This window comes from Capricornis sumatraensis, chromosome 6 (assembly GCF_032405125.1).
Source record: "Capricornis sumatraensis isolate serow.1 chromosome 6, serow.2, whole genome shotgun sequence".
NCBI classification, from domain to species: domain Eukaryota; kingdom Metazoa; phylum Chordata; class Mammalia; order Artiodactyla; family Bovidae; genus Capricornis; species Capricornis sumatraensis.
Genome location: NC_091074.1, coordinates 98,667,802 through 98,683,749, shown reverse-complemented (window position 1 = coordinate 98,683,749; position 15,948 = coordinate 98,667,802). Strand labels below are relative to the sequence as shown.

The window sequence follows — 15,948 nt, the reverse complement described above, 5'->3', positions numbered from 1 at the left end:
CCATTGTATAAAATGGCCTAGTATTTGCACATAACCCACACACATCCTCCTGTATACTTCACATCGTCTCTAGATTATTCATAATACCTAATACAGAGTAAATACTGTGTAAATGGTTGTAAATACAATGTAGATGGTATGTAAATTGTTGCCTACATGTGGCAAATTCAAGCTTTGCTTTTTGGAACTTTGTTTTTCTGTCCACATTTGGTTGAATCAGGATGTGGAACCCATAGATATGATGGCCAACTGTTAACTTCTTCAGGAAGCATCTGTAAGAACGATATTCCTCAAGTCCTTATTTGTTCACAGTGTTATATGTGTACTTTTACCTGGAGGATAGTATAGCATTCTTGGCTGACTGTGAAATCACCACCTCGCGTTTGCTTTCCTGGGAACTTGGAAGGTCATCACCCTGGGTGTCTGGAGGCACACAGGGTCGCTGTCACGTTGTGATTTGCTTTTCCTTACATGTGATGCCATTCTTCTGCTTGGACGCCCAGGAGATGTTGTTTTCCTTAAAGTTTGTTTGTTTTACTGGATGTCTTGGCGTCAGTAGTTCTGTGTCAGTTTTACCAGGGATGCGTTTGTACATTTCAGTCTTTCAGGATATTTTTCTTGAATTATTTTAGTATTTTTTCTGTTCTGATTTTAGCTGTTGGGTGATTCTGTTATATAGAAGTTAGAATTTCTTATCTGTTCCCATCTGTCTTTTTTTATTATCTATTTTCCTTAAATGGACATGAATTTGAGCAAACTGGAGATACTGGAGGACAGAGGAGTCTAATGTGCTGCAGTCTGTGGGATTGTGGAGTTGGACACGACTTAATAACTGAAAAACAACAATTTTCCTTAAATGCTCCTTGGTGTCAATTTCTTCCATGTTCCTCTAGTCTAGTCTTCATTTCTGAAAAGATTTCAAATTGCTGCTTGTTTCTTGACTGTGTCTGATTCTTCTTGCATCTTCTTTCATGTGGCTCCCTCTCATCTGGGCTCTTCTGTTTCTGATGTAAGTTCCTGTTTCATGGCCTTTGTGTGTACATAATATTAGGTGATAGTTTCCATCTACCTTGTGGATATGTTCTTGGGTTTGCTTCCATTGCCCGTTGTTGCCACCATGGTCCTCTCCTGAGACTCTTGTACATGGGAAGGGGTGACATTATACCAGGAGAGCTGTCTGTGCTGCAGAGCTCTTCAGTATTCCCATGGCACACTTAATACACTTCTGTGTGGTCTCCTCTGTATTACCTGTTGAGGTCTGCCTAGCACCTGAACCTCATCTTTCCTTTATCCCCGGGCCTCATCCTGTTCAGGATGTTAGTCTCAGCTTATGGCCTCAGTGCATGATTCTGCCTTTCCTGGAAGGCCTTTTGGCTGGGTGTGTGCAAAGCCTTAAGGGCTGGGCAGACACAGCGTCTTCTGGTCTCATGGTCTCACAATCCTGTATGTAATCTGTGAATCCTTTTACAGTCCGACTGGATAAGTTTCCTTCTGAGATGTTCCCCAAATGGTGTTCCCTCTCTTAGGTAAAGGATTGTGTCAACTGATTATAGGCCTTATTAAGGCAGCTTTAAATGATTTGCTGTATAACCTGTTGTCTCTGCTTATAAACCCACTAAGTTTACCAAGCTGTTCTACTTCAAATATATATAATTGTAATTTTAAATATTACATCCTATAATAAATTGCTTGTTTTTTTTTTAAGGTACATTTGTATTTATGCCATTTATTCCCACTTTTATGGTTTACCAGATGAGAGCTTTATGCCTATAAAAGTGTAGCAGAAAAGCAATTCTTTTCTGCTCTAAATTTTTTCATTCTTGGCATATATCCATGTGCCATCATGGCTTCGGCCTTCAGCTTTCATTCAAGCTGAGTCTTGCCCCTTGTCTTTGGATTGCTCCATGAAATGAAGGTTTTTTTCCCCTCACATCAAGAGCCAGGTGTATTATTTGTAAACATTGTATGTAGGTTTTTCAATTGTTTGTAACTGATGTAAACTTTTGGATTGCTCCATGAAATGAAGGTTTTTTTCCCCTTACATCAAGAGCCAGGTGTATTATTTGTAAACATTGTATGTAGGTTTTTCAGTTGTTTGTAACTGATGTAAACTTTTGGATTGCTCCATGAAATGAAGGGTTTTTTCCCCTCACATCAAGAGCCAGGTGTATTATTTGTAAACATTGTATGTAGGCTTTTCAGTTGTTTGTAACTGATGTTATGTCACTTGAATAATTTTCAATATTACATTATTTGCTACAGATTTAAGGGTTGAAGGTTATATGCTTTCTAAAGAAGTAGTGATGGTATAGATGCATGAATATAAGCCAGCCTGGGCTTAGTTTAAGAAAAAGTGAAATGTGTAGTTTATTCTTATTGTTTAAGCCAATGGGAATTAAGTTATGTGAATAGTTATACGTTTCCCTTTGACAAGAAATGGATTTCTGTTTCATAAAGCCATATGCACATGCAGTATTTCATGTAGTCAGTCCTTGTCTTTCTTTGATTAATTTGGATAACTGTAAGTTGATTGCATTAAAAGAAACTCAGAAAGCTGAAAAACTGATGCTTAATTTTAGGGCTTAGTTGCTACGGGCTAGGCCTGTGTTTTTCTGCCTCCACACTTAAGGTGCACAGGGAGCCCCTATTGCTTGAAATGGGCCCCCTGTGAGCCACCACTGCATGGCTGTGGGACTGCGAGATGGCTGGCTGGAGCCACCTGAACCCTGGGTGTGGCAGCGTTAGCCTGCACAGGACCAGGATCATTTCTGATGAGAGCATGCTAGGTAGCAGCAGTTGTGTTGGTAGGAGTGCATACTTTGAGAAGATACCTTATGTGTGTATATGTGTGAATACAGAAAACATCGGAGCAGTGTGGGACCAAGCAAACCTGTTTCCCAGCCTCGGCGGAACATCGTAGGCTGCAGGATTCAGCATGGGTGGAAGGAAGGGAATGGCCCTGTCACCCAGTGGAAAGGAACCGTTCTGGACCAGGTGCCTGTAAACCCTTCTTTGTATCTTATAAAATACGATGGATTTGACTGTGTTTATGGACTAGAACTTAATAAGGATGAAAGAGTTTCTGCGCTTGAAGTCCTCCCTGATAGAGTTGGTAAGTTCTCTTTACTATTTGTGTGTTATATGCTTTAAAAAGGATTTCTGAAATGGATGCTTTTTGATTATTTGCATTACTGGTATTTTGTCTTTTTATTGGAGAATAAGCACTTCTGATACATATTTAAATCAGTCACCTAAGACCATGAAAACTGCTGAACAGATGTCCTGAAACCACAGTTCAAAGGAACTGTGAGGGATATAAAGATGTATAAATTGTTCCCTAAGAAGTTGACAGTCTAATAATTTCTGATATGATTATTTCCCACATTTTGCTCACAGTTTATCTGGACTCTGATGGGTAAGAGTATTTCTCATTAGCTCAAATATTCAGTATACTTATTTTATCATACAATAGTTAAGAAAAATTTCATGTGTTTATTTTAGAATCTTTTAGGTGAAGTGTATCTTTCATTGTGTATTATTACAAAAGTGATCATTGCACTTTCAGCCAGAATTTAAACAACCAATGCATGTGAATTTTGTTATATTTTTAAGGGTTTGTTTTGCAAGGTTTGTGGGAAATGAATGGCTTTTTTTCTTTTTTTTTTAATGACAGCCTCAGTTTATTTTGTATATACACAGATGGTCATAGGAGCTATGAATGACTTTAAATGTCATATGAATCAGTTTTGCCTTGCATACCTTAGGCATAATGACTGGTTTTATTTTTAAGAATAAAGTAAAATAGGTTTTATTTTTAACAGCAATAGAATACTCCCAAATGAATGTTCCTTTCTTCAGAGTATTTGCATTTTTACAGTGATGCTGCCATTGCCTGAATCTGGTTTATGTTTTTGTAATTGTCCTTTAAAAGCCTGTATTTTTACAAATATAGCTTCAGCAGTTCTGTACTTGGAAGATAGAATTTTGGAATCAGATTGTCAAGGGAAGAAGCTTACCCAGTCCCCTGTCCCTTTGTTTTTACCCTTGTGTTCCTGGGACAATGCTTCCCCATCAGGTTAAGTTTAGCAGAGCAGCAAGTTACTTTTTAATCTTCGCTTTAGATAGCAGATGTTGTCTTCACTCATCCTATATAAATATAGTTCTGTTTTCACAGAAGTCTGTCTTTAAATTTGTGTTTTTAACTACAGGCAACTAATTGTGTAATAGTAAATCTTTGGCATTTTAAACTTTATCTCTTTTAAGTGTGACTGAACAAATTGTTCCTTGTGAGGCATGTCCTCTTTCCTCTTGATCTTGAAAGCAGTCCATTTCCCACATCAGAAACTAACAGGGAAGAATCTTCCCTTCAGGGCTTAAAAAGTACCCTCACTTTTATATCAATTATTTGTGCTCATTAATTATCATAATTCTTTTTCTGACCCCTTCAAGGGCAAGACTGCTAGCTTATTTGAGATTTTACTGCATTCTTCCACATGACCTATGTTAGTTCTTTTGTGATCATAGAGCAAAAAAACTTAGCTTGATTTATTAAAAAACAGTGATTTTAGCAACCAAGATATCCAGAAATATATGAGTGTCTCTGGTGATGAGATTTAAGGGTTTATTAATGTTCTTCTTTCTAGTTCAATTTTCAAAAGGAAATCCAAAGGCCTGTTTGCAAAGCAGCAGTATGTTACATGCCTAATATAATTATCAGTTAATTATAGTATTCCCTGTGATACTTTATTCTGAAAAGTTATTTGGACTTCATTTATATTCCATGTAGAAAGAAAATGGTTTTTCCTAATTTGCTTTAGGCAGTACATTTAAGTTAGTTTTGTTTTCCATAACCTTAAGCTCAAGGTGAGAGAAAGTGACATCACAGAGTACTGATTCCCAAAGTGTGGTCTAGGACTGTTGACGTTCCCTGAAGCATATTCATGTGCCTTATGAGATCAAAATTCATAATAATCTTAAGGTATAATATGCCTTTATCACTCATCCTTTCACAGTTATATACTGAGGTTTCCAAAGATCTGCATAGCTCAGTGAATATATTTTTGATACGAACAGTGCATAATGTTACCAAATCATGTATTGGTGAAAGATCCATTCAAAGACCAACAGGTTTTTTTTGTTGTTATGGTAAAAAAACACAAAACATTAAATTTTTTTTTCCTTCCCGCCCCCCCTGCCCCAAAACATTAAATTTGCTACCATAACTGTTTTCAAGTGTACAGTTCAGAGATGTTAAGTATGTTAAGTATATTCACATTGTTATGGAATAGATTTCCACATTTTTTTATTTTGCAATTCTTTCCTCATTAAACAACTCATTTTCCCCCTCCCACCAGCCCCTGTACCCACCATCCTGTTCCTGTGAATATGATAACTTTAGGTACATCATAAGTAGAGTTATGTTGTATTGCTTTTTTGTGATTCTTGCCCTTAGCATAGCGTCCTCAAGGTTCATTCATGTTGTAGTATGTGACAGGATTTCCTTCCTTTCTGCTGCTGCTGCTAAGTCGCTTCAGTCGTGTCCGACTCTGCGACCCCATAGGCGGCAGCCCACCAGGCTCCGCCATCCCTGGGATTCTCCAGGCAAAGGCTGAGTAGTATACCATTGTATGTGTATACCACATTTTTTCCCCATTCATCCTTGATTGGACTCTTGGTGGGTTCCTTCTTCCAGTGCTATTGTGAATAGTGCTGCTATGACATGGGTGTACAAATATGTCTTCAAGTACTGCTTTCAGTTCTTTTGGGCATTTACCCTGAAGTGGAATCATACAGCAATTTTGTTTTGAGGTTCCTGTATACATACTGTTTTTCCATAGTGTCCATTAACATTTTACAGTCCCACTGACAGTGCATAAGGATTTCAATTTCTCATCTTCCCCAATATTTGTTATTGTCTGTTGGTTTTGCTTTTTGACCATTCATATGTCATCTTTGCAGAAATACCTGTTCCTTTGCCCACATTTTTTGATTGGATTATTTCAATTTGTTTTGTTTGTTGCAGAGTTATAGGAATTCTTTATGTATTCTGCAGACGAATTTTAATTTAATAGTTTGACAGAAGGTTATTGATAATGATTTCAGATTCTACAGTGTAATTAGCCTTTAAGGAAAACCAAGACTTGCTGAGTTTTGATGTGATATCAGAGAAGAATATCTAGAATTATTTGAAAAGACGGATAAAATACTCTTTTTCAACAGCATATCTTTGTGATTTTAAACGTCAACTAAAAGTACATGCAAAAAAGATTGAATATTGAAACAGATATGAGTCTAGCTGCCTGTTTCTAAAGCTAGATATATATAAAAATTTTGTTAGAAAATAGTTATTTTTCCTTAAAAATGTATTTCTGTGGGTATCTTAAAATATCTTTAGATACATCATTTATAATTTTTAAAATAGTTGATACTGATATTTATCATCCATATAAACAAATACTTAAAAATTTTAGGAGTCCTGAGATCAGAAAGTTTGATACCTTCTGGTTTGGAGAAACTGGTGAGATTTTGCTTTAGTGTTGTGCAGCAGAGAATCTGTTATTTTTGGCAATTATTGCACATGTAAACAAAACTACCATTTGTATTTAGAGTGTCTTTCTGATAAAATTGAATAGCAGTATGTTTAAACAAAAATAGAAGCTCTCATGAATGAGATAGGAGTGTCTTTTTTTCCTTAAAGAATTACCTGAAGTATGAAGAATGGAAAAATCTTAACATCAATAGATTCCTCCATAATTATCCCAGTATTAAAAAAGAAAAGAAGCTTGTCATTTTTCACCTGTGTTCCTAACGACAATCTAGAACAACCTGCTTTTCCTCTGAAATAATTAATTCACACAGCAGTGTTGAACCCATATGATCACAGTATTGAAAATAAGATGGGAAGGGCCTCTGCTGTCATCGCTGTGCAGTCTAAAAACAAGTAAACAAAAATAAAAAAATAAAAACAAGTAAACAAACATGTAAAACAAGATGATTATAGATAGTGGTGAATGTCCTTAAGAAATAAAACTCAGTGACCGAGCAGTGGGGCGCTTTTCATTACATGGTGCTAGAGAGCCTCAGGGAGGACACCTGCTCAGGAAGAGCCAGCCCCTGAGGATGTGGGGGCCATGGTCAGCCCAAGGGCATCCGAGAAAAAGATGCCCATGCTGCTGAGGTGTAGGCAGTAGGAGGGAGGTGACAGAACAGGAGGGCAGAGGACCAGCAGGGAATGATGGCTGAGGGGCTTTGGCTCTGGAGAAACAGTTTGTTATTCAGATTTTGAAAGGAAAATGCTGGAGTATTTTAAGCAAATGATCAACATAATCTGGTGTAACTGCCACAAATACCACTCTGATTACTGTAAAAAATAGATTGCAGGGGCAAGAGTAAAAACCTATGCCTTGAAGGTTAATATCTTGATTTTAATAAATGACCATTTTGTAAATGTAAATGTAAGGGGAAGGTGAGTAAAAGTTGTATAGGGACAATACTAATTTTGGAACTTTTCTGTAAGTCTATAATTAATAATTAAAAAAAATTATTGTAACCAAAATACTTTATACCTTGAATAAACAGCTAAAATTTTTAATTAAGTACAGTGCCAAGAGCAGATGAATTCAAAGAAAAACAGATTCTCTCAGTAACATGACTTTGGGGCATAGTAATTCCATGGAATCCATCCTGGGCTGGGTCAGTAATGTGAATTTGATGGTTGTCCTTCGTACAGGCCTCCACATGATTCTGAAGCCTGATAGTGTATTTCAGAATCATTTCTTTGAGTAAGTTCAGTCTTCACAGTGCATATTTTGTAAATCATCATTTGCTTTTTTCATCCCTAGCAACATCTCGAATCAGTGATGCGCACCTAGCTGACACAATGATTGGCAAAGCAGTGGAGCACATGTTTGAGACAGAGGATGGCTCTAAAGACGAGTGGAGGGGAATGGTCTTAGCACGCGCCCCTATCATGAACACATGGTTTTACATCACCTATGAGAAAGATCCTGTCTTATACATGTACCAGCTCTTAGATGATTATAAAGAAGGCGACCTTCGCATTATGCCCGATTCTAGTAAGTATAAATCGACAGCTTTTACTTTTGATACTTCAAAAGGAATTTGAATTTCAAAACAAGGTCTTTGATTAATTCTTACAGGGATACATTTGAAATATTTAATTATTAGGGATAAGTGATTGTTTTAGTTAGGTTGTAAAATTATTCACCCTCTTGTCAAGAGTATTTTCCTTTCCCTGTTCTGAACTTTGGGTTTTTATATGAATAGAATATATAATTTGGGGTCCTTTAACTGGCTTCTTTAACTCAGCTTAGTGTTTTCAAGGCTCATCCATGTTGTAGTGTGTTTCCATACTTCATTTCTTTTAACGCCCAAATACAACTCCATTGAATAGATATACTATATCCTGTTCATTCGTTCATCTCTGAACTTGCCTTTTTGAATCTAGCCATCCTGGTGGTAGTAAAATGATACCTCATTGTGATTTTGGTTTTCATATTTTTGATGACTAAAGTTGTCAAGTTTCTTTTCTTGTGTTACTGGCCTTTGGTGTGTCTTGTTTGGAGAAATCTACTCATGGTCTTGGCCTGCAGTCTCAGTTCTGCTGTCTTTTTGTTACTGAGTTAGAGGCAGTAGTCTAGGTACAAGTCTCTTGTCAGATACATGACTTGCAGATACTTTTCTCTTCTTCTCAGAGTTGTCTTTTTACTTTCTTGATAGCCTTCTTTGAAGTACAAAAGTTTTTAATTTTATGACATCCAAGTTGTCTGTTTTTCCTTCTGTTGCCCATGCTTTTTTAGTCATATCTAATAATCCCTTGCTAAGTCTAAGGTTATAAAGATTTACCTCATGTCTTCTAGAAGCCTTGAATATGTTGGGCTTTAACTCTTACTTGGATCTTTGATACATTTTGAGTTAATGTTTGTTTATGATGTGATGTCAGGTCCAACTTCATTCTTTAAGTTTTAAAATCAAGAAGTGTGAATCTTCCTTTTCTTTCAGAATTGTTTTGGCTGTTCTTTACAATTTCATATAAATTTTAGAATCAGCTTGTCGGTTTCTGCAAAGAAGTCAGCTGAGATTGTGTTAGATATTATGTTGAATCTGTTGGTCAGTTTGGCATGAGAATATTGCCATCTTAACAATGTTAAGCTATTGACCCATGAGCGTGGGGTGTTTTTTCATTCATTGAGATTTTTTTTTTCTGTGAATAATGTTTTGTAGTTTTCTAAGCTTTGCACTTTTTAAATGTATTCCTAAGTATTTCATTCTTTTTGATGCTGTTGTGACTAGAATTATTTTCTTAATTTCACTTTTAGGTAAGCCTTTTTTTTTTTAAACTACTCAATAGCTTTTCCTTAAACACATGAAGTCTTGGCCTTAGACAAATGTGGCTGATAGACAGTGGATATATTAACAGTGTGATATCCTCTCCTTGTTTTTGTGTCTTTTTTTTTTTAAGCTCTCCCTTTGAACATGCTGCTCAGTGAACCCACTCATGGTCATCTGGCCCTGACTTCTGCCTTCTTAGAGGTTTTTTTTTTTAGTTTGTGTATATTTGTTATAAGTGTATAATGGAAAGTGTTTATATAGGCAAAAATTTAGTGATGAGAGCATTCCTTAAAAGCTTTTCTCCAACCTATATGAAATTTTTAACGTTTTTGTAGAGAAAGGCCTAAAGCAGGTGCTCTTGACTTGATAATAGAAAGTATGGGGTCATTTGCACATTACCCATTGCCTGTACTGACCATGTCTTTATCCTCTCACTCCTTTCTTTTGAGTGGTATGCAAGTTTATTTGCTGTCAGAATCTCTGATGATGTTCTGGTACAAAGAGCTCCATGGCGGCCTTTGTTTGAGTCTCTTGCTTCATTCATGGTTACTGTAAAACGTATGGCAGTCATGTATATGGGATTTCTTCATCCATATGAGGTGCCATGAAAGTGTGGTGTGGTATGATGCTGCTACTTGATGGAAGAGCGCTATTGAAGAAGCGTTCAGCTTGGATTTCCTCTTTACTCCTCCAGAACTGATAACATGCTCATGTGGATTATTTGTATTATGTGAGATCAGAGTTGCAGATTCAGTGAGAGGATTTATTGTAATCAAAGAGCAAACTGCTGTTAATGTAAATACAAGATATGGTCCAGACCAAGATACATGTGGAAATTAAAAGGCACATTGCTACTAGTGTGTCAGGATGACTGGCATAAGCATGGACAACCAGGATACCTGGTCGTCCTACTTGCAGGCTCTCTGTTGCTCCATAGGAAAGGAGCAACAAAGTTACTCAGGACCAGTAAGGGGTTTCTTAAAATAAAAATGCAACTGCCTAGCGCCATCCCCTTGCCAGCCCCCCTTTCCCCTTTGTACGTTGTTTCTTTGTTGTTGATAGTGATAATTTGCTCTCATTTTTATGTGTTTTCCTAGAATTTACAGAGTTCTTGTTAGGTCATAGGGTGAGCAATGTTTTCCAACACTCAAGATTTTCTTAGGGACTTTTTAAAAATGTTCAGGTGCCCCGTTCATCCTCTGAGATTCACTTGCACTCACCTAGCATCTGTTTTTATACCATGAGAAATCTCTTTTATTTTGAAACTGGGTTAGGAGGACCATGTGTAACGAAATGAAGTTGAGGCAAAAAAGCTTTAAGGAGTCCCAAGATAAGGCAGGGATTCTTAGGCATTTTAAGTGTGTAGTACATTCTCAGCGATCCCAGTAGGCATTGTCTGCTTTAAAATCATTTCAAAGTAAAGCAAGAATTCCACTGAAAGGAATTAGATTTATTATGTATTTTTGGCTGCATCAGGTCTCAGTTGTGGCGTGCGAGATCTTCCTTGTGAAATGTGCAGGCTTCTCTCTGGTTGTGGTGTGCAAGCTCCAGAGCCTGTGGTCTCTAGTTGCAGCACCCATGGGCTTTAGTTGGCCTGTGACTTGTGGGATCTTTGTTACCCGACCAGAGGTCAAACCCACATCCCCTGCTTTGGAAGGTGGATTCTCAACCACTGGACCACCAGGGAAATCACCAGTGCAGACTTATTTTTAAGAAGTTATAAAACATAACAATTGTAAATCAGCCTCATGGCTCAGAGGTTAAAGTGTCTGCCTGCAATGCGGGAGACCTGGGTTCGATCCCTGGGTCAGGAAGATCCCCTGGAGAAGGAAATGGCAACCTACTCCAGTATTCTTGCCTGGAGAATCCCATGGACTGAGGAGCCTGGTGGGCTCCAGTCCATAGGGTCACAAAGAGTCAGACACGACTGAGCGACTTCACTCACTCACATGTCAATAAAATTTTTTTTTTTTAAAAGAAAGATATTATTATAGCTGACAACTGAACAACTTGGAGGTTGCGGTGGGGAACTGATCCCTCTGAGCAGCTGAAAATTTGCATATAACTTACGGGCAGCCCTTCATTTCTGTGATTCCTCTGTATCCATGAATTCAACCAACTGCAGATCTGTTTACTGTTGGGAAGAAATCCCGGTATAAGTGGACCCATACAGTTCAAACTCCTGTTGTTTAAGGGTGAACTGTATTTAGTTTTTTCTTGCCCTTTTCCTTCTTTTAGTCCTTATTACTTCATTAGGTAATTATAGCTATAATTAAATATGAGCCAAAGGAATTTCTGGTTATGATTTTTGAAATTGTTTACATATCTAGATTTTTGTAAATAAAGTTTTATTGGCACACAGTCACACCATTCATCTATGTGTCATCTGTGTCGTCACAGATGTGTCATCACAGATGTGTCATCATAAAGAGGTACAGCTGAGTAGTCGGTACAGAGACCATATGACTTCAAGCCTGCAATATTTATTGTTTGGCCATTGAAGAAAAAGTTTGCTGACTCTTGGTGTAGAAAATCAAGATGAATGCAGGATATTAAAAACATTTTTAAAAATTATTAAAATATGTGAGTTGGTGTGTATCTAAAAACTGACTCTAAATTCTTTTTTTTTCTCCCCCCTTTAAATATAGATGATTCACCTCCAGCAGAAAGGGAACCGGGAGAAGTTGTGGACAGCCTGGTGGGCAAACAAGTGGAATATGCCAAAGAAGATGGCTCTAAAAGGACTGGCATGGTCATTCATCAAGTAGAAGCCAAACCATCTGTCTATTTCATCAAGTTTGATGATGATTTCCATATTTATGTCTACGATTTGGTGAAAACATCCTAGATGTCATCACAAACTTTACCAAATTTGTGGAACTATTAAATGTATAATTTGTAGACATAAAGACTTGATTGCTTTCCAGTTTAATGAAAGCTTAAATGTCCCTGCGAACCCACAATCTCTGCCAGCAGAACTGGTTTTGTTCTGAATCGTACAGATTTATGTGAACACAAAGCATTTTGTGTAAGGAACTCCTTCCTCTTAAAAGAAGTCTGTCTGTTTGGAAGGGAGTTACAGGCAAGTCTGGTAAAAATTAAGCTAGTATCATAGTCATTTAAAACCGTAATAGATCTTATCCACTTTCCCCTTCACTCTTAACACTTACTCTGCTGCCACAATGCAAGCATAGTTTGGTTGCATTTTTGTTACTGCCTTTTTTTTTTTTTTAAAGATATATATGTATGTATATCTCTACCTATCTATATCTGTGTGTATACATATATAATATATATATACACACACACAGATCTGTGTACACACACACACACACACACGCACACACACACACACTTCATTGGCAGTTCTTTGTGGATTGAGGTAGGAGTTAAATAATTTTCTCCAGTTTAACAGGAGTGCTTGACTATATCACTGCTGTGTATTTAAAAATTAAATCTAGGCACAGGAAGAACATGGGGACATTCAGCTTGTGTTGAAAGTCAGAAGTTCAGAGCGCCATTTCAATCCAGAGTTTTTAAACTGTAAATTCAAATATGAATCACTTGTGGGTGTTTAATGACCCACATTAGAATTTACAAAACAATTAGGAATTTACGTAAAAGGCTGCCTTTAATTCTAAGCTTTGTACATTTTTTGTTTACATTTTTTTTAATCTTAAATACTTTTTTAAAGCAAAGCCCAGGTACTTGGTCCACATTGTGTAATACAGGTGTATTTTGGATGATGCATTTGGTCCACTATTTGTACAAATTAGTACTAGTCTGGGTTTTAGTACATGGATTTAAAAGGCAACAGTATATCAGTGGTTTATGTGTATTTGGTAGGTTCCTGGAAGAACATAGTACTTTTATATTAGAAATGTAAGAATGGCATTGTTGTCTTTTACCAAGTTCTCTCGGATCCCTTTGTTACTATTACTGTTATTACTGGTGTATGATTATGGTCAGAAGGCTTTTCCCCCTCAAAGAATATCTAGACAATTAACAGCTTAAATTCCTGACACCTTTTTTGGTGCTGTGTGTTCTTGCTCATGGTGTGCTAATAATGTGGATTGATTCCAGTTGGTGGGTCCTGCCACATCAGGGTTGGTCACCTGCACTGGTTTGTGGGTGTGACTGATAGCAGCCCTTAGCCTTTGAAACCTTCCCTGCAAGGCTGTTTGAACTAAAATATAAATGCAAAAGTGGTTCGTTTAGCAGCAAAACATCAGCCTACCACTTTGTTTTGGATGATCCCTGGCAGTTTGAAAGCTGGCTGGGAGAAAGATGGTTTGTGAAACCAGTCTTGTAGAGGTTGAAAATCTTACCTAAGATTTGCGCAGAAAGCTTAAATACATAGGCTGGCAATCAAACACCAGGTCTGTGTGACCCCTCTCGTAGCTGTTCTTGACGTTAGCTTCAAGGCCATGCTGTATGTGGTTTGTATGATGCCCATTTTCGCTCAGGAAGGCTTTGCCGTGTCGTGCTGGTGTATGGTAACCTCGTGCGCCATGTAAATCCAGCACCCTGGTTCTCTGCAGTGTGCCCTCACCCAGGGTGGTCAAGGGTGAGCTTCTCCATGCAGTGAGTACCTAGGTCGTAGGTGTTCTTCTGTGGTTGAAACAAATGTCACACTACAGATCTATCATCTGTTCTGCTGGTGGCTCTTGTAAGAGTTCCTGCATGTGAGTCTCAAGGCTGAGCCCAGCTCCCTGAGTCCAAGAGGACACGAATGGCCAAGAGAGTGAGTTGTCCATTGTGCACTGCATGAACAGGACACAGTGACTATAGGCTGAAAAACAAAGTCCTTTGGTGGTATCTTGAGGGTTGGATCAGTTGAAACAATTCTTGCATTACTTAATGACTTGCATTGTGGTTTTCTGCAAGTACCTTTAGGAACTTTTAATATACCACATGATCTGCCACTCTCTAGATAAATGTGACATGTGATTTGTTATTATTATTTTAATCATTGTTCCATTTATTGCCTTTAGGATTGAAGGAAGGGGAAGGGGTTTTATGTTGTTATTTTCCCTTTTTTTTTTTTTTTCATTCTTTTTCTTTTGGTGGCTTAAACCACACTTCCTGATGCCGTGACTAACTCCGCTTCCCAGCTGAGTATTTCAGGCTTCGTTTAGGCTCATGTTTCAGATTTGCATGCATTGCTTGCATTTTCCTGGTATCGGAATGTTGGTTCCTTGTTCTAGGAATACAACATTAATTTCCAAAATTATCATGGGACTTGTGACAACACAAGACATGAATCTCTGTATAAAATGTATTGGCCTTTCTCATTGACCTGCTATAGTATTATTGTGTCGTGTGTGTGCGTGTGTGATGTCTGGCTGCCACGTAAAGCTTCAAAGGAAGACCTTAAAAGCAGACCATCCTTTTTTGCATGCTCTATTCTAAGTAGAATGTTCAATGTAACTAACTAAAATTGCATGTTAAATATATTTAGGTTTTTTGTTTTCTATCTTTGTTTTTATTTGTTTTCAGTTTCTGTATATTTGCTTAACTGTGCTGTTTTAGTGGTTGTAGGATATAAATGCACTGGTGAAGCAAATGTAGTGCCAACAGAAGGTGATTTTCCTGTTGTGTATGTCTTGCAGCATTTGAAGGGACTGTGCATTCTTAAAACAATCACAGTTGCTTCTAAACCAGATTTCATTTCTATTATTGTTTTACGTGCCAAACCCCGAAGTGCATTGGGCTTGAATCTCTGAACGCCGTGGACCCATTAGAAGACTGTTTTGATTGTCACAAATTGTAGTGCCTGAAAACATTATTAAGCTGATTGTCTTAAAAAAAGAAAGTTCTCCAAAGACAAAACAGGAATAATTATTATAACAGAAAACAATTATGGTTGAAATGTCTGTGGTTCCTTGGAAATGCTGCGCTTTTTGTATTTTCCATCATTAGTGCAGTTGAACGAATGTGTATAGTTCAGAGGTCTTCGTGTTCGCATTTTAAAATTAGGTAAATGACCTCATCTTTCAAGCTTGAATTCATTTTTAATTTTAATTTTATTTTATACAATGTGTAGACAGTTCCCTGTTCTCTGCATTTAGAAGTATAAACAATATAAAGCTGTTAATTCTGTAAGTAATTTTTATAATTATGATGTAACTCTATCCTATCCTTAAAACATTTAAAATAAACCCTTTATGTGCAACTTTTGACTGCAAATTTTGTGCTTATGAGCAGACTGTGATGTGTTAAAACTGCTTCTGTGAAAAGATTTTTTGAAGTTTTACTTGAAGACTTTAAGTAACCTTTTTCCCTCTTTTCACCAATGTAAATGTCAGGTATACATATAGGAACAAAAAGAAGTAGAATTTTTATTTGAATGATAATTAATACTACCTAAGAAGAAAAGGGGCAATAATCAGTAGCCCCAATATATTATATAGTCCAAAGTATTAAACTTTATGATTAGCAATTAATAAGAAATTTCAGTTTATCATGAAATTTTAAACTTAAAAAGAATTGTTTTAAATAGGATTAAATAATGTGTTTTATAGTTTCATATCTTTTCTTGCTGTAATTGCGTATTGTTTTTATTAATACTTAAGTACCAGTTAGATTCTGTAGTGA

General features: G+C 37.0%; 1 protein-coding gene across 1 annotated transcript in view; it reads left to right on the top strand.

Annotated features, from left to right (window-relative positions):
* Positions 1-12,539, top strand: part of SPIN1 (spindlin 1) — a 78,026-nt gene extending 65,487 nt beyond the window's left edge. The window contains exons 4-6 of the mRNA XM_068974213.1: positions 2,859-3,112; positions 7,842-8,075; positions 12,000-12,539. Coding sequence (XP_068830314.1) covers positions 2,859-3,112; positions 7,842-8,075; positions 12,000-12,199 — 688 coding nt within the window. The 3' untranslated portion in view covers positions 12,200-12,539. The remainder of the gene's footprint in view (positions 1-2,858; positions 3,113-7,841; positions 8,076-11,999) is intronic.
* Positions 12,540-15,948: the final 3,409 nt, after the last annotated feature.